Source organism: Labrus bergylta, chromosome 5 (genome assembly GCF_963930695.1).
Source record: "Labrus bergylta chromosome 5, fLabBer1.1, whole genome shotgun sequence".
Classification (NCBI taxonomy): Eukaryota; Metazoa; Chordata; class Actinopteri; order Labriformes; family Labridae; genus Labrus; species Labrus bergylta.
The window spans coordinates 12747922-12775789 of NC_089199.1; the positions used below are offsets into that span (position 1 = coordinate 12747922).

Sequence of the window (27868 nt, forward strand, 5' to 3'; positions counted from 1 at the left end):
TCCAAGCAGCGTCCCTTGTGGCGGGTATAGGTTTAACAGACACCTTCCCATTGGAGGCTATGAGCGTCACAGAGAGGGCGGACAGCAGTGTGGTCCACGCAGCCTGTGTCACGGGAGGATGAGGGTGCCGCCTAAAAGCGTGAAGACTTATTGGATACGTGTTGTTGCTAGGGGCGTGGGCTGTGCCGTGAAATTGTCTAGGCTACTTTTCCTCAAACCGGAGATAAGAAAAAAAGATAAAAATTTCAGGAGGACAATAGTGTCATCAGCTGGATAAGAGATGCGCTGAGAGCTTCCTGGTTCAACCTGAGGGGAAGTGTGCCGCAGTGGCATAATCTGATAAGCTTCAACCCATCCTGTGCTCCGCACCTAAACGACAGACAGAGGGGGGAATACAAGTGCGCGAGAATGGTCAAAGGAAGAATGAAGAGGAGCTGAGGTAACGCTTAATGGGACTTCAGATTTCAACCCGGAACACCTGCGATTTATTTGCATGAACCGGATCCCGGCTCGGTGCGTGTTTACAGGGATGACAGCTGCGCACTTCGTCCCGTGACGCGTCTTTCGGGGGATTAGCGCGTGGCACAGCCTAAACATCCCGGCCTGTCCACTGTCAGTGTGTAGTCGCGGAACAATCCAAATTTTTGACAGAGGAGACCTTATGCAGTGTGGAGGAAAGTGCTAACTTGAGCTCAGGGGATGACATCAGGCTTAAATTGAGTATCTCTGCGCTGTATTGCAGCAAGGTGCACAGGCGCATGAGGAGGTGGCAGGAAGCAATGCACGCATCCTCCGAGCTGGACGTTTTGCGGGGATGCTATGTATCCTAAACAAACACAAGGCTTATAAGGCCATACATCCTGAGCTGGAGAACTGCGTCACTGCATGCGCGAGCTGCAGGTAGGCAGCAAACTCTCCCACCACCGGAGAGGCGCGTGCTCATCCTCCTCCCTGCACCATGGCGCCGGTAAGTGTTTGAGAAGTTACCGGGATGGATTCGGCGGAAGATTCGAGGAAAGATCCGCCGCTGGGTTCCACGTTTTCCTCAGCGCCCAATTTAGACTCGGACATTAACGCCAATGCCCACAGGGCTGTTTATGAAAACGGGACGGACCACAATGTCAACATCCAGAACGAATCCCTGCGAGGATCAAGTGACCCCAGCGCCTACCCGTCCACTGACTACCAGGGGCTAGTCCGCCAGAGGTTCATCCGCCGGAGCCTCTGGGTGTCAGACTCCGAGGAGCAGCCGCTCGACCCGCCGGAGTGTGTCAACAGAAGCCCGGAACTTAACATTGACCTACGGACCATCGTGGACCGGAGTCGGACCCGGTCCCAGCACGGAGCTCGTCTTGGCCTCCAGGATACCTCCAGCACAGAGAGCCAGGTGGGCTTAAAGGACAGCGCCACAGAGAGCGCGAGCGCTGAGGAGGAGAAAGTGGGCAGGAGAGAAAGCGTGCCAAAGGCAGAGGTCGTGCCCTCTGACGTCACAGGTAAAGCGGGAAGTGATGAGAACGAAGAAGAGCCGGGGACGAAGGCGGTGTCCACCTCACCTGGGGGCCGCTTCCTCAAGTTTGACATTGAGCTGGGCAGGGGGTCCTTCAAGACGGTCTACAAAGGTCTGGACACCGACACCTGGGTCGAAGTGGCATGGTGTGAACTCCAGGTGGGTTCACGTAGGCCTGTAACATTACTCAGGAAACTACTGGCCCGTCTTTGTAGCAAAATGTGAAGTTGTGTATTAAAAAAGGGGGCTACCTTTAAAGACAGTGGTCAGCACTGTTTGCAGGCTAAAAACAACACACAGGGGTCTTATTGAATGTGTTTCCCATAAAACGAAATCCAAATACACTTTATACTGAGATGTGTATTGACTAATTTGTTTGTACCACCTGGACACACAGAGCACTACCTATTCCCATTCATCAAAACCTTAGCCCATATGAGGGGCACACATCTGGTGGCTCAACATCCAGCAGAGATTATTGGTGGATTAATCTGTTTGTTTTATTATAATGTTTTTTTTTTTCTTTTTTTTGCCTTTTGCTGGTCTCTTCTCAAAGGTCAGCCACTCGTCTTTGGTAACATTCATTTACCAGTCAGAAGTTATGGGCATTATTGTTTCATCCTTTTTTATTGAAGACAGGGTTTTCTTCAGTTTTTATACTATATCAAATAGAAGTACATTATAAGTGTTGTACTATGCACCACACAGGGTGACATCCCTTATCATCTTTTTGTTATGCTCCTGTCGAGCCAACTTTGAAATATTACTTGTCATCTGAGAGCTGCTGGAGTTCAGAAGTATTGTTCAGTGTTGTTTCTCACCAGAGTTATGAGTCTAGCTTTATACTTTTTGTCAACGATCACATTGAACCAGCTTTCCCTCGAATAGTTCTCAGCTGTGACTTTAATACAGTGTGTCCATTGTCCTTTTCTTTTTTGTCTTTCTAGAATTGATTGGAAGTCATTCTGCTCCCCTAAACAGAATTCAGGCCTTATCCATGCTGCCAGCAGATGAACACTGTATGACTCAGGAGGTTATAATGAGGCTAATTTAAACATATAGCTTCATAACAGTGACAATTAAATATAAAGGCTAACTAATCTACTGTATGTGGTGATCTAAATGATCAGTTTAGATGTTATCCATATGATGTACAAATGAACATGGAGACAGACCTGGTTACAGTGGTTGTCCTTAGTGACTTAAGAAAGTAGTAAACTAAACTGATGCCTGAGGGTTAAAACACTTTATTATGTGCCTAACATGTGCATTGTTCTGAAGTGTTCTCAAATAAAACAGCAGCACAGTCACCTGGATTAATAACAGATCATGCTGACATGCAAGTGTCTGTCCTTAAAGTTTTTCTTAGACTCTTTTCCCCCCCGAGGAATTTCAGCAATGTTGTTCTGAAAGTACTTTCCCTCAGCATTTAATTGGACAAAACTTTGATTAGCTTTCTGTTGCAGCCTGAGTCATCGCCTCAGCATCATTATATGAACCTTTAATTTACATCAAGTCATCCTAATGAGAGTCAGGTTTGTGACTTTGTCACGTTGCAGAATGGACCTCTAGATGCAATTCAGCTTCAGCACAAGCAAAAGTGATGCTTTTTTTTGTCTTTCTGCTTTCTCAGAATCGAGGTTCACCCAGTCTGGCCAGAGGGAAAGATCAAAATTTACAGCTTGACTGGATACGGTTCAGACTTAGAATGTAATTACTCTGACACGCTTATCTTACCGCTCTTTATGGCAACAACACACATCCAGTGAGTCCAAGAGTAACGTTTGCACCCTAATATACATGTAATGAGGCTCATTTGTATGTAAAGCTTCAATCAATCCTCGTAGGAATGAACAAAGTGAGTCCCTTATCGATCGTGCGTGAGGTAATTGTCTCCATGTTACATCCTGAGAATCAGCCTCAGCTAGCTGCATTTGTAACTTAAATGTAATGACTCAGTATGCTGTCATGTGTTGCTTATATGAGTTTAACATGAATTTAGCTTTCAAGTCTGGTATTCCATTGGCATTTTTAAACTCTTCTACATTATTAGCCAAAATCTTTTTTGAATTTGCATCAGGAAAACTAGGCTCATTGTAAGATCATCTCTCTACAGCGATCGTCTGTGTGCAGGTTGTGTGCGATTGAGCAGCTTCTTAAGGGAGAACTGGTGATGATTCAAGCGTTCAGTCTCTGGAGGTGAGGCCTTGCCCTTCAGAGCCTTTTGTGACTGTGTGACCTCGCTCACAAAAAGCCAGTGTAACTCAAACAGTGTGTGTATGCTGTGTACAAGTGTGTGTGTCCGAGGGAGTGTGTGTGCGATTGGGGGTAGGGCTAAGCATGAGACAGCAGAAAACATGGATCCTCGCAGAGTCGTATAAATCTGATTTGAAGAGGATCTTGTGCCCTGTGTCGATCAAACCAAACTGCTCATCTTGTTACTTATTTATCTTCTAAATGATGTTCAAACATCTGCTGAGCGAGTTGTTTACTAGAAACAAGCAAATGATGCAACATGATTCAGTAAAACCCTTTACCCCCCATGAGAGCTCATCTCACTGTCTGACATCATTATTTGTCTTGTTTGATTGCTTAGTAATGAGTCTAAATGTGGATTTAAAGCGCTGAGGATTTACCACAGTGTTGTGTTTTTTTGAAGAGTGAATCCTGCTGATGCAGCCCTCTGCACCAACAGAGAGAGAGAGAGAGAGAGAGAGAGAGAGAGAGAGAGAGAGAGAGAGAGAGAGAGAGAGAGAGAGAGAAGGGAGACGATAAGTTCACTTCAGGACACTGTGTAAGATGTGTAGTATCTGATTACACAGCAAAATAAAAGCCCTATGTTTATATTAAATGCAGCATAGTCTGTCCTTACCCCTTCACACACTCCATTTGATACAAAATATTAGATCTGCCTGTGTATTTTCTCTCTCAGTTTTTTTGTGCAAAATAATTTTTCACGAAAGCAGATGTGCTGTAGGTGCCACACCCTGTTATCTTCTCACTGCAAAGAATCATTAATAATCTGTAAATTAAGAATAGACATGGCATCTCAAATATTTCATTAGAATCAGCATTATGAATGCAGTTTAAGAAAAAGGTTTATCTTTCACAGTAATTTAAGATGCATCAGGCTGCATAGGTCGCCTTGAGCTGTGAATGTAATCTGATTCTCTAGCATGAGTCAGTAATCCCTGTCCAGAGATGTATTGTAGTTAAAAATGTGTATATCCAGACAGCAGCAGAGAAAATCTGGAGGTCATGTAGCATTTGTCGTGTCTGAAGCAGTCGGCTTGTATCTGCCGTGCTGACTGGAGAGAAACAAAAATGTAGAGGATGTTCGCTGTCAGCGCTTTTACTATTTATACAACAGTTCAGGGAAGGCAGGGGCCAAAATATTGATCCAGTATACACAAATTCCCTCAGCCTGTATACTCTCAAACATGTAAGATTTAAACTGATCTTTATGGGCAATAACCAAAAAAAATGTTTGGCCTTTATAACTATAATAATAACTTAACTTAAGCCTGCTTTTATAAACACGTGTGGTCTTTATTTTCACCCATAGCACATTTCCAGATTAAAAATACAGTTTAATCTTTTCTTCCTGTTCTGACCGCTTAGTCTCTGTCTGTATCCGAAAACAAAATAAAATAAGATTACTTGTTTTTTCCGAAAGATGTAGTCCCGATTCGACTGGCCGTCTATTTTGTACTCAGTTGTGACATAAAGAGGTACTTCAGAAACCCCATGTTTACCTGCCAAAAATGCCATGTTTGTGTCCACTTACAACACAAGCTGGGACTGTTTTAACAGAACTCCACATCTGATTAAACACGAGGCTACTTAACAGAGGTTAAACACGAATGAATTGTATGTCTTTGTTACCACTTTAGGTAAGCAGTGTTTTCCCTAGGTTTACAGCGTTGGGGGGGTGGGGACAAGCCGACATGCCGACACTGCAACACGACGACACAAACACCGCCCCCCCCCCAATATAATGGTAGGGGAAACACTGGTAAGAGAAACACTGAAAGTGATATGGTTCAGCCCCTCCCTGCTACAAACCGATCAAAATGCTTAAATCTGGACTAATCACTGCTGCAGCTTCTGCTCTGATAAAACCCCCCCTAATCTGTTGTTTAGTCTGATGGTTGGTTGTTTCTTTTGTCTGATGTGATCTTTGTTTTTTATGTGCTGCAGAACAGGAACCTGCTGTGAACTGAGTCAGGCCTGTTTAACTGTAACCTTTGTTTTCCTGTATAATCAATGAAAAGAAATAAAACAATCAGTGGGCCACCTTGAAAGTCATTGTTTCTCAACTTGAAGAGCTAATTGTCTTTCTCCATTTACCCCAGGAACGGAAACTGTCCAAAGCTGAGAGACAGAGGTTCAAAGAGGAGGCGGAGATGTTAAAGGCACTGCAGCACCCCAACATCGTGCGATTCTACGACTTCTGGGAATCGCCAATGAAAGGGAAGAAGTGTATCGTTCTGGTAACAGAGTTAATGACCTCAGGGACGCTAAAAACGTGAGTCAGAAAGTATAAGATGACTTGGTTTTCTGTTAATTTCTTATTGCTCCTCTTGTTTGGCAGTTTCAGACAACCTGCATGTGTAAAAGGTTCATACCAATTAAATGACACCAATATAGTAAAGTAATACTGCATGGGGACTGAAACTCAAATATGCTGTTAGTTTAAAATAGGAACAATATTGTTTTATTTTGCTCTTTTTTTCTCAAAAACTTAATTACTTAAGAACAATAAATAATTCAACATAATGAGAAAGCCAGTATGAAGAGATTAGTTTGTGAGTAGAGTCATTGGGGATTCATATATTGACTGTGTGTTTTGCAGCTTAATTAAGCTACAACAATTCAACAGACTAACAGCTCAAGAGAAAACTTCTAAACAAACTGGGGGAGGCGGGCAGACCTTAAATGCTCGCAACCATTCAGTGTGTTTAATAATTATCTCTTTACCTAGTGACAACTGGAACGTCTTTGTCATGGTTTATTTTTTTCTCCCACAGCTACCTGAAGCGTTTTAAGGTGATGAAGCCCAAAGTCCTTAGGAGCTGGTGCAGACAAATCCTCAAAGGCCTCCACTTCCTCCACACGAGGGCTCCTCCCATCATCCACAGAGACCTCAAGTGTGACAACATCTTCATCACTGGTCCAACAGGCTCTGTTAAAATAGGAGACCTGGGCCTGGCGACTCTGAAGAGGGCCTCCTTTGCTAAAAGTGTTATAGGTTAGTCATTCAAATAATTTATTGAAATGTATACCACAATATCGATTTTAACCGGCCGACAGTAGCTTAGTCCGTGAAGACTTGGGTTGGGAACAGGTGGGTCGCTAGTTCAAGTCCTGCTACAGACCAGAATGGAATGCATGATGTATGGAAACTATCATACAGGTCCACAATCCCTCCTGCGCACTACGCTCCGCCAATTAAAGGTGTCTAATCCAACCTTCACAATAGGACTCTTAGTCTCGAGCAAGACTGTTCTCGTTTGTCGCCCCCCAGTGGTGGAACGATTTACCAAACTGCATTTGATCTTCCGAGTCCCTTTGCACCTTCAAGAAAAAGCTAAAGACCCAGCTCTTTCATGAACATCTACGCACTTGATGATGATTAGAAATCTCCAGCACAGCTGTCGACATTGTTGATGACGCTATATATTAACTTAAAAAAAAGTGCTTTGCCTCTGTGCACTGCCTGTCAGCACCTGTGTGTCCGATCGAACTGCTAAATGAATTGTAGAAAATTGATCTGGTTGCTGGAGAGATGCCATTTCACTGCTGAGTAACTGCCAAGGTGTCCTTGAGAAAAGCTTGGTTAATACTGTGAACATTTTACTATTTACACTTCCAGAAGACACAGAGAACACCAGCTGTATTCAATAATTTAATCAATAATGTTTCTGGTAACTTGACTCAAATATTCACTTTTCTTTTACCTCTGTTTTTGGTCTCACCAACTACTGTTGAAAAATATCTTTAGTATGTTGTGATCCATTGATAAAGCTCCTTTAAAGTCTAGATGGCAATTTGTAGGTATTTTAACATGACTTTTGAACTGTTACATGCTTCAATGTTTTTCAAATTGAGACATTGCAAAAATGTTTTATCACTAGATACTTTGAGGTCTGCACTCCAGAAAACTTTGTTTCATATAATGTCAGTTTACCTTAGGAGAGTCAATAGCCTGTATTTTCACAAAATGTTTTTTTGGGGGGGGTTTTGGGTTATGGTTTTGGCTTTAAGGCCACAGCGGTTTGATTTTCTTAAGTACTCTAAATCGAAATAATCATGAAAGCGATGAATCATATTACAGTAATGTGTTAGAAGCTCAGAACAACAGAATGTCTAACACATGTTTTTAAATTCTTGTCTTCCATTTGAGAGAATGGAAATGTGTTGTCGTCATGATTAAGCAGCTGTGTTGAATTTCAGTCTTTGACACTGGTATTGATCCTGCTGAAATAGGATGAAACACTGAAAACTGAATCTGAGATGCTGATTTGTCTCTTAAATGAACTCTCCAGGAACTCCGGAGTTCATGGCCCCAGAGATGTATGAGGAGCACTATGATGAGGCTGTGGATGTTTATGCGTTTGGGATGTGTATGCTGGAGATGGCCACTTCTGAATACCCCTACTCAGAGTGTCAAAACGCTGCTCAGATCTACCGCAAAGTGACCAGTGTGAGTCCACGTATGAAGCTGTTTAAATCTCACATTACTATTGCCACTGTGAGGTCTGTCTTTGAAAAAAAATATTTAAGACCCAGGCTTGTCTATAGCACATTTCTATTTGCATTATGGGGAGATTGGAGACATCCAGAGGTTGCAACTAAAGATAATCTTGATGGTTAATCTGACATTTTATTGAAATTGTAATCCAACCAATATTTATATTGTTAATTCTAATGACCACACAGTAGGCTACAGCTACATTAAACAGTTTTAAAATATTGTACTAAGTCTGACCAGCAACCAACACATGACCAGTATATTACTTTAAAAGGGAAAACTAAATAAAAGGGTCTTGTTTTAAAGACTAGCTATGATGTCAATTATTACAGTAACACATGTGGACAAGAGTCTTCAGTGAAATTAACTCATCATGTGTTACATGTCAATAGTAAGTTTGCTAACAATAGCCACAAATGCTAGTGGTCCTATTAAAACATTTAAGAGGTAGAGTTTGTCTATATTTTAACTGTATATGCCTTTTTTACTTGCAGTCATCACAATCAAGTAGCATTTATTTCTGTGTGCATATTCTTTGTTGCTCCCGTTATTCTAAAGTAACCCTGTGCAGCAGTATATAAAACTCATATTCTAAATTGATAGTTCTTACTTCTTCTGTTTTACAGTCTTGCACCACATGAGAATGTTCTGAGTTTGTCAATTGGAGAGTTCTGACATCTTATTGTTGTTTTGTTTTGCAGGGTGTGAAACCTGCCAGCTACAGTAAAATCAGTGACCCAGAAATCAAGGAAATAATAGGGGAATGTATCTGTCACAAATGGGAGGAAAGGTAAGTAGATCATGACTTGTGACTGTGTCTGAACGCTTGTGACTTATTTTGTCTATTGTCAGAGGTTCACGCTTACCTGAACACAGTGTTGTTTTGTTTCTGTTCCTGCACTGTGACGTTAACACCAGTATTTGGCTCTGTCAAGGTTGATGTTTCTGTGTGTTGTGCGTGATTAGGATTTTATGTCACTGTGACATTTAGTGGGGCTTGTACAGTAACTAGTGTGTGTTTTCTGCAGGTACTCCATCAAGGACCTCCTAAATCATGCATTCTTTGCAGAGGATACAGGCGTGAGGGTGGAGCTCAATGAAGAGGATGATGGGAAGAAATCCTCTATTGCTCTGAAGCTGTGGGTTGAAGATCCTAAAAAGCTGAAGGGGAAGTACAAGGACACTGGTGCCATCGAGTTTACCTTTGACTTGGTCGGGGAGGTCCCAGAGGTTGTCGCCCAAGAAATGGTGAGTAAATCATTTGAGTGTTGTGTTCCACAAGCTGGCTTCATTTGTCGACTCAGTCTTGGGAAATACTCGGGTATCATTTGCTCGTCTGATAAACCCATCGACACTTCAAAACTTGTCCCATTTCGCTGCATAAGGAATAGGTAACCATAGCAACAGGACTTCTGCTTTGTGCAATGTCCTCCTCTTAAATTGACTGCAAGAAAAGTTTGAAATAAAGGATGGTGACACAGCTGTGACAAAAGAAATATATTAGGTTATGTTTGATATATCTGGTCATGTACCTGTGGATTATTACCATAGACTGTCCATAGAAAGTGTGATGTCATCCATTGTTTTGTTGCATGTTGGTTTTGTGAGGCCAGGAGCAATCATATGTGAAGCAGAAGGTAAACGACAAAAAGATCAAACAGGTCACGTGTGGTGACTAGAATAAGCTGAGATGAAACCTTAAAAAATGCTAGCAGGACCTATTTTCTTATACAAACCAATATAGTTCAGTCTTTCAGGGCTCAGAGTCCTAAACGCAATCATCATCAGGTGTTTTTTGACGCTGTGCTCACAGCCACTTAATTCAAAATAGTTCAACTTTTGCCACAGTTTTCAATGACTTCTCCGTCGCATACTGATCAAGGGGCAAGACATACAGTATAACTAAGGAGAAACTAATCTTGGCTTTATTTTTCAGGGTACTATTTCCAGGTCTAGAGCGTGTGCTAATGTCAGGACATGGTACCAGTTGGGTATAATTTAGCATAATTTTAAGGATCTGTATAATTAAGACTTGTGAATTAAATTAAAAAAAATGACCACCTTTATAGTTATCACAAATGGGGAAATGATTTCTAGGGCTTAGAGACCAAAAAATTATTTTGTGTCAGGCTGTTTCAACATGGGGGTTTCTGAAAAAATGACTCACTTTCAGAGCCATCCTCATGTGGCAACTCAAGGGACTGCAGTCTTTGGCATTCTGCATTGACTACATTTTCAGCCCAAGATTGCTGCTTGATTATTACATATGTAGTATTAATCCACTTCTGAGGTTATGTAAAAATGTCCTTTAACAATGCAGCTGCCTTTACTGTGGATTCGACCTCTGACCCGCCTTTCGATTAGGTGTAATGTAACAGGATGTTAGTCAGTGGTCATGTCTGTAATGATATTGGAAGCATTAACTGTATTGATTGAAACTAGAGCAACTGATCAGTTGATCTTTGACAAAGCACAGGCACTTCTTTAATAGTTAAGTGGAGGCTAAAAACACAAATTATTTGATCCTTTAAACAAGGTTGTCAATTAAAACCTGGACTTATCTGTGTCCTGTAGGTTGAATCAGGTTTTTTCCTGGACTGTGATGTGAAGATAGTAGGGAAGTCCATCCGGGATCGCGTGGCACTTATCAAATGGAGGAGGGAGCGGACTGTCCTGTCAGGAAACGGCGAGTCAGCTGTGAAGAAGATGCAGCCGAACCTACTGCAGGTTCCCGGTTCAGGTGTACCAGAGGCTGCCACGTTTTCTACTACGGATTATGAGGACCAAGAGATAGAGCAGCAGACCCTGATCTGCACCGTACCAGCCACAACATCTACCACATGTGAGAAGCTGCAATTAGAAGCATACATTAATAAATCACATACAACCCCTGTTTCCTAAAAAGTTGAGACGTTGTGTAGAATATAAATAAAACAAAATGTGAAGATATTCAAAACATTGAAAACCTCAAATTTAATTGAAAATATCACAACAACAATATATTAAATGTTGAAACTGAAAACTGTTTTTGTGTTTAGAAAACAAATATTCCCTCTTTTAATCTTTTCTCAACATCTTTTCAAAAAGTTGGAACAGTGGTAACAAAACAGGAAAAGTTGTGAAGTGCTTAAAGAAAACACCTGAGGAACTTCTCACAATCAGTTAGGTTAACTGGCAACAGATTGGCATAGGTTGTAATAAAATCTACTTAGTTGATAATTAATCTAGCCAAGCAATGACTTTAATCTGTAAAACTAGTATTTATGAATGAATTAGAGAAAAAGGCGGCTGCAGTGTCTGCTGAGTCAAAACTAGACATCACCCTGCTTTTGAATTTTAATTGGATGCCTCTTCATTTCTCCCCCTTTTCTTCCTCTGTCTGTCCTTCCCACAGAGGGCATCATAGTGAATAATAATGTTTGATTCACTCTCTTGTTTCAGCTGACAGTGGAGTGAGCTCTGCCATGCAATTAGATGATCTGAGCAATCAGCAAAACGGACCCTACCAGTCCCTTCCAGAGCCCATTTCCACAGCTCAGATAATCTACAGTCCTCCTGCGCAGGCTGACCCACAGCTGCACCAGGGGCCCTACCAGCAACCCACAGTACAGGCCTCACAGGAAAACTACACACACGTATCCGCTCAATTACACCAGGGAGCCCACCAGCAAACCACAGGTCAGCTGCATCCTGGGGCATATCAACAACCTGCATCCCAGCTGCACCAAGGGCCTTTTCAGTCTCAAACAGTGAGTGAAACCGTTTCTCCTTTCTTAAATCCTCCAGCTTTTCTGAGTTGCTTTCTAAAATTACACTTTTATTTTCTTCTTTGGAATAAAACATGACCAGCGTAACAACAGTGAACCCTTTGTTTACCATGACAGCCTGCTCACTTCTGAGTGCAGAGTGTGTTTCAGGCGTGGAAGCTGCTCCCTGGTGGAGATGTTACGTTGTAGGAAACACTCCCTTTCAAAGCCAATGCACCCAAGGCCCTCTTTGTGTCCATCACAGAATACGGCTTCACTAAAAAACAAAGAGAAATCAGTGCATGCTACAGACTACCTGTCCTCTAACTCTGCCCAGACTCCATTATCATTATCTCCTCTCCGGCCCCCAAATCAGCACACTCATCATGACTCAGCAAGTAATTTCAATTCACCTCTGCTTCCTTTGAATTTACAACCTCCCTCGGAGCCACACCACTGCTGCAAGGCTTGCGTGTCTGTCCTCCTGAGGGACAGGGAAAAGGAATGTGTATCTTTGGGAAAAACATATTTATGTTCCACCTCCACATCTGCACAGTTTACTTCAGACTTTAAGAATGGCTCAAGCACATCACCTCACCCACACCTATTGCCACCAGGGAGATTTTATGAAAGTGAAGATCTCACTCTTCTCAACCACTGTCTCCATCACATCGTCAATCGCAGGATCAGTTCCCCTGCTCTTTCTGCTAATCATCCAATGCACAGCCTCAAGGGGGTTGGGTGTAAAACCTCTTCAGTATTTCAGCACGTAGACAAGACACAGAGCCTGGATATTCCCCTCTTCTCCAGACCAAATCTGGACAGGCAGCGGCTGTTATTGCAACACGACAATGAGAGCAGACGAGACCCACTGGTATGTTTGAGAAGGAGGCTTCATGTAGGCTATGTCCTGCTACAGCAAAGCTGCACCCCATCAAGTCCCAGCTCCTTCCTCAACCAAGATAAAGGTTTAAGCTGTGTTTCTGTTTAAAGCTTCTGTGAGGAACTTTTGTGTTGTTTTTGGTGACATCTTTGGACAAAGTAGTACCTCATATTTCTTTGCTGATCCTTTACATGTGAGTCTAGTTTTTAACAGAAATTCCCCCGGCTTTATTTCAACAGTCAAATGTATCACTTGCTGGGAATCTTAGTTGTAGAAATTTGTCAAATTAAGTCTGTTGCTGCATTGTGGAGTTGTTCACTTTGTTTGACACCTTCCCTGACAGCGGTTTCAGACATTACAAATAATTTTATAGAAATACTCAATCTTGTATCTCATGGTTTGTTTGTGTTTTTAGATTATTAAGAGATATCAGTATTGATTTCAGTGTGTTCCATAATTAACTAAAAACTTCTCACAGGAGCTTTAATATGAGATAAGCAGTAACTTAACAGACTAACTTGCCCGCACAGTTTTGGCGCTGTTGTCCACCAAAGATTCATTTCCAACTTCCCTCTTTCCAGCTTGCCTTATCGTAGTTTGCAAACAATTCTGCGATCTTGCTTTAACGCCCTTTCCTGACACACTGAACATCTTAACCTTCAGCTTGATTTGTCGCAAAACAAAAATAACACATGATAATGTCATATTATCTTTCCAATGTGTTTCTGACAGACAGTTTCTGTTCCGGCTACACCAGCCCCAGCTCTGCACCAGAGTAGACAAACAGCACAGAGCTTCCAAGCTGAAGCACCTGCGCTCCAGACACAGCTTACTGCCCAAACCAGCCAGGAGCAGGTACTAGTGGCATCCAGCTGTGACAGGCCCTGACCACAGCTGTATGAGACTCAAATAGCAGAAGTAGTTTCAGCTCCACCTCTTGCTGCTCTCTCAGAGTTGCCTGCCATGTTAGCATAAGCCTGTTTGGATTGTTGGTTGATCCAAACTAAACACGTTTTGTTTTGTTTCCAATGACTTTGCATGTCTGGAATGTGGGAGAGCTGCATTATGTGCTGAGAGGTTATTCCACTAAGGCTGGACAGCTGTATACATGTGATTATACGTTTTTTAACATGTATTTTGACTGATTATTCCTTTTAAACAAAATAGGACATCCATAAAACATTTACCGGTACTAAAGAGCAAACAAACTTTGACGCAAAGGCAGTTGTATAAAATAAGGAATCAAAATCTCACTTTAGGTGATGGGTTACAATTGCAGCAATACATGAATGGTTATAGATGTGACTTATCTTTTGTTTAGTTACATTCAGCATGGTGGAGCTTTAGGCTTAACTTTAATATAGTCTTTAAAGGGTTTCCATGTTTTCTAAAATGTATCATGAGCCATGCATTTTAAGTCCTAGTTTTTCAAGCTTGAGGTGTTGCGTCACATATCAGCCAATGCATCTAGCTCGGTGTATTAAGAGTTTTCAACTGGACAAGGCTATGTCTCTGCGCTAAGAAGGCTACAAATTTTGTTATTCTTAGTCAGGTGCCTGAAAGGTTTTTTTTTTTTTTCTCCAACTATGCATAAAATAGCAATAAGGGATCGTGGTAGACTGTCATTTTGAAGAAAATTGATAGTATTTTGGAAGTCTGAGTTCCAATAGGTCGGCAGATTAGGGCAATGCCAGAGTGAGTGTGCTCAAGCGGCAGGTGAGACTTGTCACAGGTTGAGTGACTTCTGAATAATGAAGGCTATGCAGCACCTTAAATTGAATGAGGTCATGTCTGGCACCAATTGAGGCAGTTTGGACCCCCCTCCGGGGATTTTCTCCATTCTTCCTCCGTCAAAGCCATCCCTAAGTACCCCTCCCAAGTAGATCTAAGGATATCCAATCAGAGGTCATGAAAGTTAGAGAAAAAATTACAGACGAATGATATGTTCCCCCTCTTCAAAAGGCTCATGGGAAAATAGAGACTCCATGGGTGTTTCATCAGGCAAGTTAGGAAATTATGACACATAAGCTTTATAATAACTAAAAATTATTTTTATGTTACATATGCCATTCTGTTTCAAAAGAAGAGGTGGCTCGGACACAACAAACATCCATTTTGCCATCCGTAGTTTCTAATAGTAGGCTGTATTTTCAGAGATTGTGTTACAATGGGATTGTGAATGGGAAGTGTAAAGAAAGAGGCATTGGTGGGAACACAAAGGCAGTACGAGATGTGGGATAGCATGATTTTTGTTCCATATACCCAATGTACCCAAATCATTTTTTTCAGAATGTGCTTCAGGGTTGAGTCTAAAAGGAGAGAGCATGAACATGACATGACCTAAAATATAACTGAGGTATTCCCATCCTCATCTGCTGGCCTGGGAAATCCCAATTTTTGGCTCCTTCTTATTCCAATTAAAACCTGTAATAACAGAGTTTAATGCTTGTTTGGCTTTCAAAATTACCAATTTGATTGTTGGAATTCAGTGTCAATTTTCAAGTTTTCTATAATTCACTGAAATTGCAAACATACGGGGATGATTCATGTACAGGTTAGAAGCAATATTTATCTGAAAACAATGTGTTTGTGTGTATACAAATAGATTTTCATAGATTTTGAGTTGCCTTCCCGTTCATCTATCCTCCTACTATTGCCATCTCCATCCAGCTGCTGTCCTGTTGCATGCATTGTCATCATCTCTACTACAGAATTCAGTACTTGCACTTCAAACCACACAGGATCATTGAATCACATTACCTGCCCTGCAGCTCACTTTATTAGCCAGGCTCCTAGACTAAGACATCTCATCAGTTTAATTCCAAAAACGTTTGTATTATCATGGTAAGATTCATATTTTCCAGTCAAAATGAAAAAAATGTTTGTTTGATTTCCCTTCGTAGCTTTTACCTGCTGACCAGAGCACATCTCACCTGAGTCCTCCTGACATAGCAACCCATTTTCCACAGTCAATCTCTGGTGCACCTCCTCCACTCCTGCCCCTGCAGTTCAGCACACAGGTGTGTTTTGGTAGTGTTGGAAAAACCATGTAATAATTAGCTATTACAATGGTAACAGGGCTTGTGTGAGTGCCTTTTCTCTCCACTGGTTGTTTATTTTATATAATTTTCCCTTTTTTCCCCAGTTCCCCTCCCCATATCCTGTTGTTCAAACAGGAGGCATCAACGCCTCCTCTTACCCCCCAGCTCCTCTGCAATGTGCCTACAGCAGTAGTGGCCCTCATCTGTCCAGCTCCCGCTTCTCACCTTCACCCCAGCATCCCTCCCTCCCTCTGAGCCCTCACACTGTCTTCCCCTCTGTACCTTCCCTCGGCTCCCCTCAGACCCCCCTGTCCACACCTCAGCACGTGCCTGGTGTGGCACTCCATATGCCACTATTCACCATGACCATGTCCCCTGTAGTCCCCAAGCAGCAGGACGGCTCTCCCGTATCTCAGGCTAACCTTGGTAGCTACCACACCATGCATCCCTTACCTCTCTCCCAGGTACAACCCACCCCATACCCCACCCCCTACTCTGAGCAGGAACTGGCTGAGCAGCCTGTCCAGGTGAATATGCAGCTCAGTTCTCACTGTTGTGGTCATGGGAAATCTGTAGTTTTAAGGAGGCAATATGTCTTACTATTAATATAATGCATGGCAGGCATGCATAAAGGGATTAGAGATGCTCAATATTTGTTTTACCCATTGAAAACTCCCTATATTTGGCTTTTTTTTTTTCTAGATTCAGACTATGGTCCAGCATGGGTTGCCTGCTGTTCAGGCTCCTCTCTGGGAAAGTGGAGTGGACACAGAATCGTCTGCAACTGGCCAGGACTTACCTGTAGCATCGACAGGAAAAGCTCCAGCCCCTGACTCTATCTCAGCTTCAGCTCAAGAAAAACCTGGAGCTCAAGCCCCAGCAGATATTCCAGCTCTGGTCACAGCACAATACCAACCCTCAGTCCCAGTGTCTCCTCAAGCCACAGCCATCCATGAGACTACAGCCTCAACCCTCACAACAGTTCAAGCACCTGTGTCTGCACCAGGCCACTCTTATGAACCACCAAAAGGCCCCTCTACTAGCTCGGACATATCTGGCTTGGCCTCAGCCTCAGCCCCAGTCCCAGTGCCAGCAGCCTCTGTTCAGTCTGCAGCTGCTGCTAAATCTCCAGCTCCATTCGCAGCTTCAAACCAGGCTCCAGTTCTGCAGCCTGATGGCACTCAGACAGCAGGCTCGGTGTCTGAATGTGCAAGCCTGGCCGCAGCTCAGCAAAACCTGGAGTCCACATCTACATCCAGCCCCTTTCATCTAGAGCCCTGCTTAGAGGTACTGTTTAAGTCAAAGTTTGTCAATTTTCAATTATAAAACTGATTTTAAACAATATGCATTTTCAGAAAATCTTCTTTTTGACCCAAATCAGTGGCATCTAAAGTTACTCAAAAATCTAGAGTTTGCCTGATCTATATGACAATATTATTAATTATTATTAAGACAATGTGGGCATATCCAAGATACATATATTTCCTGTTATGTGCTAATATAATATATTCTATAATTCTATCATTATAATCCCCCTGGGGATTAATAAAGTATTTCTGAATCTGATTCTGATAAAAAAAACTTTTTTGACAGGGCATATATAATGCTTTAGGTATTTTAGAAATGATGTTGATATATTTTGCTAAGCTTTGTATTGTTAACAATACCGTCTGCACTGTCTGCAGCAGTGTTCCAAAGTGTCACAGCAGAGCAGACATTGTGAACAGGTTGACATTGTATATGTAATATTATCTTGGTGCAAAATAGGTGGACAACACATAAAAAAAGGTTTGTTTCATCCCAGCTCAAAAAAGTCACTATATCACCAGCCATACCAGTAATCTGTCAAATTATGTTTTCAAAAATCAAGTTTAGGTTGGACTTTATGGACAAATATTTGGTCTTTACATCACATTCACATATGTTTTATATACAAATCTCATCCTTATAGCCCACAATAACTGTATTCAAAGATTCCAAATGTGTGCATTTGTTCTTTTTTTGTCATCAGGATGTACTTCAGGACAAACCATTATCTTTACCCAGTTATGCCTATGACAGGTTTGTGCTACAGTTTCACTAACTTTAAGATCTTTAAAGGTTCCCTTTCCTTTATCCTTTGTGTTTTGACATTGTGACACCGTCCTTGTGGGGGGTTAAGTCTTTTCATCTCTTCCTTTTATAGTCTCAACTCTGATGTAGCGTCTGGTAAGGAAACCAGCGATGGCTATGACAGCTTGGCAAGTGGAGGGAAGGGGGACGGGAAACCCAGGAAACACCACCGCAAGTCTGCCCGCACGCGTTCCCGACAAGAGAAGACCAGCAAACCCAAACTGAGCATGCTCAACGTGAGTCAGGGTGTTATCTCTCACATTCGCACATGTTTAAAAAAATCTCAACATGTCTGATTGTAAAGGGTCACCTATGTCCTCACAGGTTTGCAACACTGGAGATAAAATGGTGGAATGCCAGCTGGAGACTCACAACCACAAAATGGTGACATTTAAATTTGATCTGGATGGAGATGCTCCAGAGGAAATAGCTACATACATGGTTAGTTCAACCTTTTTGCAGTTTTTGTTGTCTGTTGGTTATATGTATAACATTAGTTAACATCATTAAAACATTGTCCTGCAGGTAGAGAATGGCTTCATCCTGCTGTTAGAGAAGGAGATCTTCATCGACCAGCTAAAGGACATTGTTGATAAAGCTGAGGACATGCTGAATGAAGACGTGGAGGGTGAAAGAGCTTCCACTTTGAGTTGCAGTCCTCAGCAAGGCATTATTTCTGAAGGGCTGGTAGGAGAGGTAAGACAGGATAGATATAGATATACACTCTGCAGACCATCTTATGATGCTTATACAGAGTTAAAACATGATCTGAGACATACCAATGGAAATGACTCTAAATAAATACATGCAAAGTAGCCAGTAGCATATTCATTTTGCCAACATTTATCCATCGCTCCACAGAGTCAGCAGCAAGGAGCACATCAGCCCGTCTATCAGCAGAATGGTAAATCTAATATCTCTTTCTATGATTTTATTTCAATTTCTGTCATTGACATCTTTGCAGTTTTTTTGCAATATTCTAACAGAATGTAAATCCAAACTCTTGGTTTGCAGTTCTCCACACAGGAAAGAGATGGTTCATAATCTGCCCCGTAGAAGAAACGCCCACATCCAGCCAGGACACCCCGTCTGATGGTACAACCACACAGTCTCCTGGGAGTTCTACCACTACCCAGCCTGCTGATAGTGGCACTGCCAGGCCATCTGCATCCAGAGGTGACTGTTGTTTCTTCAGGAAAAATTCAGCCAAAATCTGATCATTTCACAGAACAAGAGCACCACCTTGTGGCAACTAAGAGAATTATATCCCACAACCCTTGTGTGCAGTTTTTATCTAAAAAGAAATGTCAATAGAAAAGTTGGTCTACTTATGAATCTTTTATATTTTTTCTTTTCGTTATATTTTTTTTCCACCAGAAGAGGGGTCATCCTCAACAATGTCTGGAGGAAGTGGAGGCTTCACATACGATGTGTATGGATTCTGCAGCCCTCCTATAATGTCGAACACAGACCCTCTACTCCTAGCTACTTTGTCTCCCCCTGTGTCTGCTCCCCCCACTCTTCAGTCAGTGTCCTCAGTGGAGCCTACAGGCAGCGCGATGCAGCCCAGCATTCATCAGGCGCAGCCAGCCAGAGCTCAAACTTTGCCTCCATCGTCCCGACATACATCTTTTCCGATTGAAGAGTCGCATGGATCCCCTTTGGGCTCCGTGTCTCCGATCCATGCAGCCCAGCAGCTACCCAACATGACATGTCCTGTATCTATGGCAGGCGAGATGCCATGCTGCCCCCTAGTGATGCCCTTGTCCCTGGATGTGAGCGCTTTACAGGTGGGGTCTCCACTCACTCCTCTGCCCCTCCAGGAATCCGGCTCAGCCAAAGAGCCGCTGTCAGTCTCCTACACCTCTGCAACGCGGAGCGAGCGCTCGCAGCAGCCTGTGGTTCTCCACCAGCCTTTTTCCACTGTTGGTGGGACCAAAGCTCCCTCACTGCCCCAGAGTCCAGCACCTTCCCAGCATGGTGCTGGGCCTGCAGAGTCAGACGGAGAGGGACGCCTGGGCCGTGGTGGCTTTGTGGATAGCACCATAAAAACACTGGATGAGAAACTAAGGAATCTGCTCTACCAGGAGTACGCCCCCATGTATCCATCAGGAAGTACTGCAGAGACACCGGGCTCCGGCACCGAGTACATCCAGTCTCCTCCTGGTCCAGAAAGCGCCACAGGGGGGTCAGGAAACAGCACCCCAGGGCCCATGGGGGAGGGACGCTACAGAGCAGGAGAGCAACTGGTTAGAACATTAATCAGTTACTTATTAAACTATGTACATATTCTGAATGAACTAAAGCTGCAGTCTCTTCACATACAGTTGAAAATGAAAACAGCAGCTGACAAAATAATCACGCACCAAGGTCTGTTGACATCTGTTCCTTAGCTTTCGAGTGATATAACACAATCTTCCTCAACAGGTGGGGTTTGCATTTCATTATTTACAAACCCTTAATAATTAAGCAAACAATGGAGAGAACTACTCCAAAAACTCTGAAAGAAATAAACTTTTCATTTAGTTCAAATTCTGCACATGACAAAAATAATGTCACCTCTTAAAGCTGTGAATCTTTAAGAGTTTTATTGAAAAAGTAAACTTGCTAGAAAGCAACCTTCCGCAGCATTAGAATACAGGTACTTCACATTTGGTTGTCTAATTGTCTAGATGTGCAGTATTTTAATGACACTTTTTTCATATAAGTTGCAAATCAGGCAATTCTATGTTTAGTGCTTCTGAAGTATCAATTGCTGGTTTTAAATATTTAGTTTTCCATATTGATAGATATAGTGTTAATATAAATGTGTATTATTTTTATTTTATAAGCTTTGAAATTTAGGTTGAATACGGTATTTTAAGAAAAAAAGTACAGCCGAATTGTACTGAAATTACAGGTAGAATATTTTTGATCACATTTATTTAGACATTGTCATCAACATTCAGTCTATAAATATAAGTTATATAATAGGACAATGGTTAATTGATTCTAGTGAAGTTTTTCTATGACTCTGTTCTGGTTATCTCTCACCCTGTCACCTCTAATAGCCTCAAATTCCAGAGAGAATGGATAGTTTGAGCACACTGAGTGACTCAGCCGTGTGTGGTATGTACAGCATACACTAATCAATATGACAAGACTGCCATCATTAACTTCTAACTTAACTTAGTGAAACTGTTTGCTGATTATGTGAGTGCCAACCTGTTCATGGTTGCTAATATTGTTGCAGCGTCCCTGTCAAGAAGACACGTTCCTCACTCTGCTTCCTGCTCTGGAACAAGAGGAAGGTTTAAGGTAAAAAAGGGAAATCTTTCTCACATTTGACTTTATCGGCATTTGCTGTCACAGATCACTACCTGATACTCTGTTTCCACCTGATTTATATTTTGCAGCTAATTTCCGTTCCTCCTGAAGTGGCCAACAGGCGAGATGTAAAACAAAGGAGCTGGAGCAGCGCTGCATCACCAGCACATCCTTCAGGATACCCTGAGGACCTTGTTCAGTCCGGGGCCATGGCTGCCTCCACCACTATTGGCCGTTTCTCTGTGGTCAGCACAGAAGATGACATTACCCAAAGGACACGATGCAGCCGCTACTCTGCACCTCCTGATTTCTATCTGGACACGCCTCCTTCTATGGCCAAGCGGGGCTCTCTGCCTCGCGCCCTGACTTCCCCCTCTGTCCCTGTGGATGTCACGGTCCATGCTCGTTTCCTCTCCTCGGACTCAGGGGCTGAGAGCAGCCCTGCAAAAATGGCTCCCGCTACCCCGTCTCAGCATACTCGCTCTGAGCGCAGAGGAAGCGACCTTATGAAGAGGGCGGTGGCCTTCCTCCGCCGCTCAGGGCGCAGCAGCAGCTTGCAGAGCTCTGACTCACCGAGTAGGCATGGAGGAGTGCATGGCTCAGCCTATGCCAGCAGCGATAATGACTCAGAGATGGAGGATTCAGACATGAAGAGGGAACTGCAGAGACTCAGGGAGAAGTTAGTAGAGCCAGTGCTTTACTTTTTGCCTTATTTAGCCTCTGTTCATTAAAATGTTTGTCATTTAGCTTGAAAATGACAAGTTTATCCCTGCGTCCTTTCTCTCAGACACCTGAGGGAAATTTCTGAGCTGCAGGCCAATCAGCGAGGGGAAGTTGAGCTGCTGTATCACCGTCTTGGTAAAGCCCCTCCGTCTGGCCTGGGACTCTCGCATGTTGCACCACAAACCAGCCGCAGAAAAAGGTCCGGCAAGCACAGACTGAAGCCTGGCAAACTTCTTAGCCCCCTGGTTCAACAGTTTAGAAATGTCACAACTAGATCTAGTGACTCCAGCAAATCCAGTAAGCAACTTTTCATTAGCTCCTCAATGACAAATTCAATGTAAATAACAAGAACAATGAGTATACCATTTTGATGCTTCTCTGTGTATTCAGGTGCTGCTACAGGAACGGCTGAGCCCACTGTGAGTTTAAACGGCTCTCCAGCAAAAGCTTCTCTCCCAACTCACGGCAGGACGGGCTCATGCACCAGCCACCTTCCCAGCTCTACCTCAGAGCCTGTTCAGACTCAGCAGCCCTGTTCCCTTAAGGGCTCTTTGTCTTCTGATAATATTTACGCCGGACTGCATGGAGATAGCACCGGCACACAAGCGCCCCTTGGACAAGGTGACCACCAGCAGCACACAACAGATCCTCTTAACAACCTTTTACTTACGCAATGAACATCAAAATTCAGAAAAGTCATAAAAACACTGGATATTTTCACTTGTTTTATCCTTCTTAATCACAGTTTCTCCTTCCCTCTTTGGTTATACTTCTCTACAGGCTGGTCTAATTACCCTCAAACATCTGAGAGAGTGACCAATAAATCGAGTAGCAAGCCCCGAGCTAGATTTCTCAGTGGGCCTGTGTCTTTGTCTATCTGTTTGTATCTTCTCTCTTCCAGCATAGCTTCACATTTTTGTTTTCCATGTTTTCTATTTCTCTACTTTAATCTCATTGATATCTATTTCTCTGTCTTTGCAAAACTTCTCTTCACCATGTGTCTTTTGCTTTGCCGCGCCGTCATCACTTTTTGCCTTAATCTCGTATTTTTGCACAGAAATATGTTGCTTATTCAAACCAATGAAGAGTGAAATATCATAAGGAAGTATTTTTGATATAATTTTAAATACATCTTCTTTCACACACCAAATTGTGCCCTACTCAATTTTCAGTTAGTAAAACATTTGTTTTCATTGGAAAGTTTGCCTCGTTTCAGTGGTTTGAGGTTTGGATAATCAAGGTTCATAATATAAACATGAATGGACATCATCTCACATGGCAGGTTTACATACATACATATTTTTGTGACTTATCCACTAAGCATTTCTAAGCAGTTGCCTTTTGCATGTCACATGCAGCTCAATCTGATTTCTATTCTAATCTCTGATCCTTTTCTTAACTTCTTTCTTTCTAACACTCTCTCTCTCTATCTCTCCCTCTCTCTTCTCTGCCTTCTTTTGTCTGACTCTGAACTTTGGTCCTCACCTGGATCATCTGCATGTGTTTGCTAATAAATGTTCTGCCTTGTTTCAGGGGAGTGATTGCATTGTGCACCTTAGCTTTTAGTTTGGTCCTTTATGTTGTGGCAGTCTTCAGCAGCTTTGCTTTGCATTGCATCCTGTTATTAAACATTATAACCAGCTAATGGGAATGACTTTTCGTTTAAAAAAAAAATGTTTTGTCTTGCAGGGACAACGCTGAAGCGACTGTGTCTTGGCAAAGAGCGTGGCAGTATGTAAATCTACACCACTCAGGAAAATTAATTAAATCAATCATTTAAGTTAATACCAGTCGTATCAGTTGTGTAGCGTGTGTCTTTGTATCCTCTCAGGGTCTGGAGCCAGCTCGGGGGCTTCTAATCAATCACAGCAACCGCCTATGGGTGCCACTCCTCCTTCTCATCAGCCAGTGATGGGACTGGCTCAGGCTCAGGCCAATAACAGCAACAACAAAACAGCCACATACACTGGTTATCCCATGTGTGCAAATGAGAACAACCTGCCTGAGGACTTGCAGCGGCTGATGGAGGACTGGGCCCAGGAGGTCCTGATTGTCACCCACAGGCCAGGCACTGACTCTCTGAGCATCAGCGGGCAGCAGCTTTGGGATCATGTTGTGCCTCGAACACAAGAGCAACTGGCTAGTGCTAGATATGTGAGTTTTTAATGCCTATCATGAATCAATTTGGGTTCCACCCTGTGGTCATTTAAAAGATGGTTTAACTCTTAGCAGTTTTTGTTAGCACTTAGTTCATTAAAGAGGTGCAGTGTGTGGCTTGCTTACTTGCTAAATGGTTAGCTAAGGCCTTAAGGGGGGGAAGTTGATACCAAAACAGAACCTTCCCTCAAATGACTGTAAAGAACCTCATACACATATACAAAGTAGATACCCAAAAGCTTTTCAAAAACAGAAAAGTTTTAGTGTGCTGTTGGTCAAACAGTAGTTCTACATTGTAATAACCATATTCACATGGCTGCCTTTTTCCTCTGATGAAGGTTAAGTCTTAACATTAGCTGTGGAGTTAAACTGTCAGAGGCAACTAGGATTTTATGAAGTGGCAAAAACAAAAAAGATTAGGTCCATCCTGTAACTGTCCTTGTGACTTTCCCACAGGGAAAGTACAAGTACAGTTCATCACACCCACAGACTATCCCAGTGAGAGTTGGAGGTTAAAGTTGCTTGTGGTATACTGCAACAAGAACTATAGCTACATTTGAAAATATGACTGGAATGTTCTTAAACCTTTTAATGCAAATGCCTATCATTAACATTACTCTTCTGATGTTGCAATGACAATATGCGCTTTCATCCTCCTTCCGCCCAGGTGTGCTATGCACAGCAACTTATACACTAGTGCTCTCACCACCTGTGGAGGGCTCACACAAAATTAAATAACAAACACAGTAAAAATTAACCATGTATAGAAATAAAAATAGCTTCTACGCACTATGAGAACGTTCAGGTTCAATTTAAATAAGTAGGCCTGCTCCAAGGAGGATTCCCACGTTTGTCATCACCAGCTTTCTCAGCCCTTACTCTTTTGTTTCTAAGTGATGCCCCTGTCACTAGAAACCTAAATAACTGCACTTGAACTAGCTAAAATAAATCACATCATGCAACCAACGCTATTATTTTAAAGATAATTTTAACTTTCAGGGACCCTTTCTTTTACAGTTATAGCTGTTCCATTGAATTAAATAAAAAAAAGACTTACATTTCAAAGTTTATAATGGGCCGCTTGAAATGCTTCCAGCTATATTTTTATGTTTTTATGCATTGTTGTTTACTCAAACATCTACTGTAAACCTCTTAGGCCACATCATGGACAGTCGCTGATCGAGAGGCCTGCAGTCTTCCCCTGTCATGGCTGGACAGTCCAGGGTCAACAATGAAGACCTGCCCCTCTTCAGGGCCCCATCCATGTGATCAGCTGCCATTGGCCCCTCCTTTCAGGGCACTGTCCTCACATGTGTCCGTTGGCCAGTGGCCTGGGTTTCTCTCCCCACTTCCTTCAGGAGTTTTTGCCTTTCCTGCTTTGCCCTCAGCCCAGGACACCCCAAGCACCACTCCAGCTCCATCATATCAGCCACCTGACCCCAAAGCCAGGACTCTCTAATTTGAGTAGCATTGTGTCTTCCAATTCTTTTACCAAAAAGAAATCTCATTATAGGTCTAGTCAATCGTATGTGCATATGCTGTGTATATTTAACCAGCATGAATTCAACCATATGTACATATTTGTCTCCAGTCATGAGTAATGTGTAATTTTTGTTTCATTTGCAGCAACATACCTCATGTCCATGTTACAGTACAAAATCCTTGAGTGCAGTGTAAAGGTGGTAGTACATTAAATGATGCATACTTAGCCAATTTGGTTTAAAAGTGCAGATTTTTGTCATTGCTTATGTATGTACCTTACACATTGAATGTACATATTGTATTGTTATTTATGCTGTGTTTATAAAAGTAGTTAATGTTTGTGTTGCTCATATCACCCCACATATATAAGCTGCCATCTGTATATAATAACTCCTGTCAGTCTGTATATAGGAGCGCCTGTGTTTGTACAGATAACATTAGATAATCTATAAGTTGGTGCTGCAGATATGTGTCTTAGTGCAACACCTTATTAGCCACCATCATGCCGTCACTGTGAGGACTTGACATCCTGGTCACTAGGACCAGCTGCTGTATTCTGCTCTCTGTCAGGGGAAAGGTTTCATTCTTCATCAATGAATGCTTCCAGCACAAGCGCTTGAAATATTCCTTAAGAGATTTAAATGAACTTGAACTTTATCTGCAGGTGAAAGAACACCTGTGAGAGTGCCTTGAATATCAGTTTCAATTTTATGAAGAAAAGCATCTACATTCAAAGCAGAAACTAGATATTCTGTATATGCATTCACCTTCAATGGTAAATAATTTGATTTGAATAATGAATGTGGACTGAAACGTATTTGATTTAGCAACAAAACATTATCAAACTATAATCTGGTGGTGTTGAAGTTCACGAGATATCACAGATTGTAAAGAACACCTACACCACCGCCTGCATGAATACACTGATATTCTGAATGTGCTCAGGTTGATGTGGTGTGTTAGAGGAGGAAACTGTTTAGAGAAACTGGCAATGGAACCAAACAACAAGGAGGGCTTAAGTACTCAACATAGGAGTCAAAATCATAATCATACCATACCTCTTCTAATGCAATCTGTAGCTTTACATATTGTTGCCTTTGTGGTTTTTAAGAGATTACTGTGAGGTTGGTTGTTGTTTGATAAATGATATGGGGATGTAAGAGGACACGTGAAGAATGTGAATTGTTGAGAAGCCACAACTGTTATTTGTACAACGCGTAGATTTTCTAAATTTTGTTTGTTAGATACTGGCTACACAGCGTCATCTATCACTTACTGCTTATTGTATGTAAAATGGCTGACTTAATCCAAATATGTCCAAGAAATATTGTGCTACCACTGTTTTAAGTTATGTCAGCAGTATGGCCTCAGAATTAACACACTCGATACGTACTTCTCTTTAAAACTTGTATAACTCCCTCTAAAGAATAGTTTGATTAATGCATCAGTGTTGTATGTATTTTCAAAACCAAGCAATGGCAAAAATCTATTTAGTCGAGTCTTTAAACTGAGAAAGCTATAGTAGAGGGATTAGTTTCCTAACTCATATGTTTAAGGGTTAATCCGGCAATTTCACAAGAGACAGATTAAAAAAAATGATTCAGCAGAGGCCAATATATCCTGAGCAGAGAAGCTTGGAAGCTAGATGCATTATTCAGTAAGGACATTTTTTTCTATTTTGAAAGCTCCTTCCAGAGCCACAGAAGACAATTAACAAAAGCAAAAAGGTAAGACCAGCTAAATAACTCTGCTTGAGTAAGAGAAACAATTTTGAGTGTATAATCAATAGATTCCCCCTCTTTAAACACTTCCATGTTTGCACAAATGCGACAATCTTTTGATTCCACTCCATCGTTTTAAAGGCAGAAGTCTTTCCATGATGACATTTACATTTATTTCCCTGATATTCATCTTCTATTCAGCTATTTTTATTGTGCTTTTCACAGCTCTTGTCTTTGATCTCTTTAGTGCTTGCAACGAAAGCCTGGTAGTTGATTGCTTTTGCCTGCTGTATCGCCTGTTCTCAGCCATTTCCCGACCCTATCAGAATGGTGTAGGCCTACTCTCACAAAAGCTGTACATACTTGAAGTAAGAAATAATAAATTAATTTTTTGCTTGACACCACAGCATTTTATTCATTTATTTATTTCACTGAA

The 27868-nt window shown here is 42.1% G+C and overlaps 1 protein-coding gene across 4 annotated transcripts; it reads left to right on the plus strand.

Annotated features, from left to right (window-relative positions):
- On the plus strand, window positions 1–27833 carry wnk2 (WNK lysine deficient protein kinase 2). 4 transcript variants are annotated; one of them, XM_020651846.3, is made up of 28 exons: window positions 2–1666; window positions 5863–6035; window positions 6538–6758; window positions 8056–8213; window positions 8963–9051; window positions 9290–9509; window positions 10836–11103; window positions 11703–12010; window positions 13623–13745; window positions 15794–15910; window positions 16036–16458; window positions 16634–17218; window positions 17943–17992; window positions 18117–18279; window positions 18368–18484; window positions 18569–18739; window positions 18905–18947; window positions 19058–19219; window positions 19421–20292; window positions 21094–21151; window positions 21276–21340; window positions 21439–22028; window positions 22137–22369; window positions 22463–22693; window positions 22853–22951; window positions 23762–23803; window positions 23904–24226; window positions 25386–27833. In XM_020651846.3, the coding sequence occupies exons 1-28, from the start codon at window positions 992–994 to the stop codon at window positions 25686–25688; spliced, it is 6882 nt and encodes a 2293-aa protein (XP_020507502.2). In that variant the 5' UTR covers window positions 2–991; the 3' UTR covers window positions 25689–27833. The 4 variants fall into 4 exon arrangements, with proteins under 4 accessions (XP_029136595.2, XP_020507502.2, XP_020507504.2 ...); XM_020651848.3 differs by having other exon boundaries at window positions 22853–22927; XM_020651847.3 differs by having other exon boundaries at window positions 19424–20292.
- Window positions 27834–27868: the final 35 nt, after the last annotated feature.

Bases quoted from the DNA above. Each gene is read 5' to 3' on its own strand.
- wnk2 (XM_020651846.3), top strand. From the start codon at position 992: ATGGATTCGGCGGAAGATTCGAGGAAAGATCCGCCGCTGGGTTCCACG. The intron at 22,952-23,761 runs GTTTGTATCTTC...TTTGTCTTGCAG, and splicing joins GCCTGTGTCTTTGTCTATCT to GGACAACGCTGAAGCGACTG. The intron at 23,804-23,903 runs GTATGTAAATCT...GTATCCTCTCAG, and splicing joins TCTTGGCAAAGAGCGTGGCA to GGTCTGGAGCCAGCTCGGGG.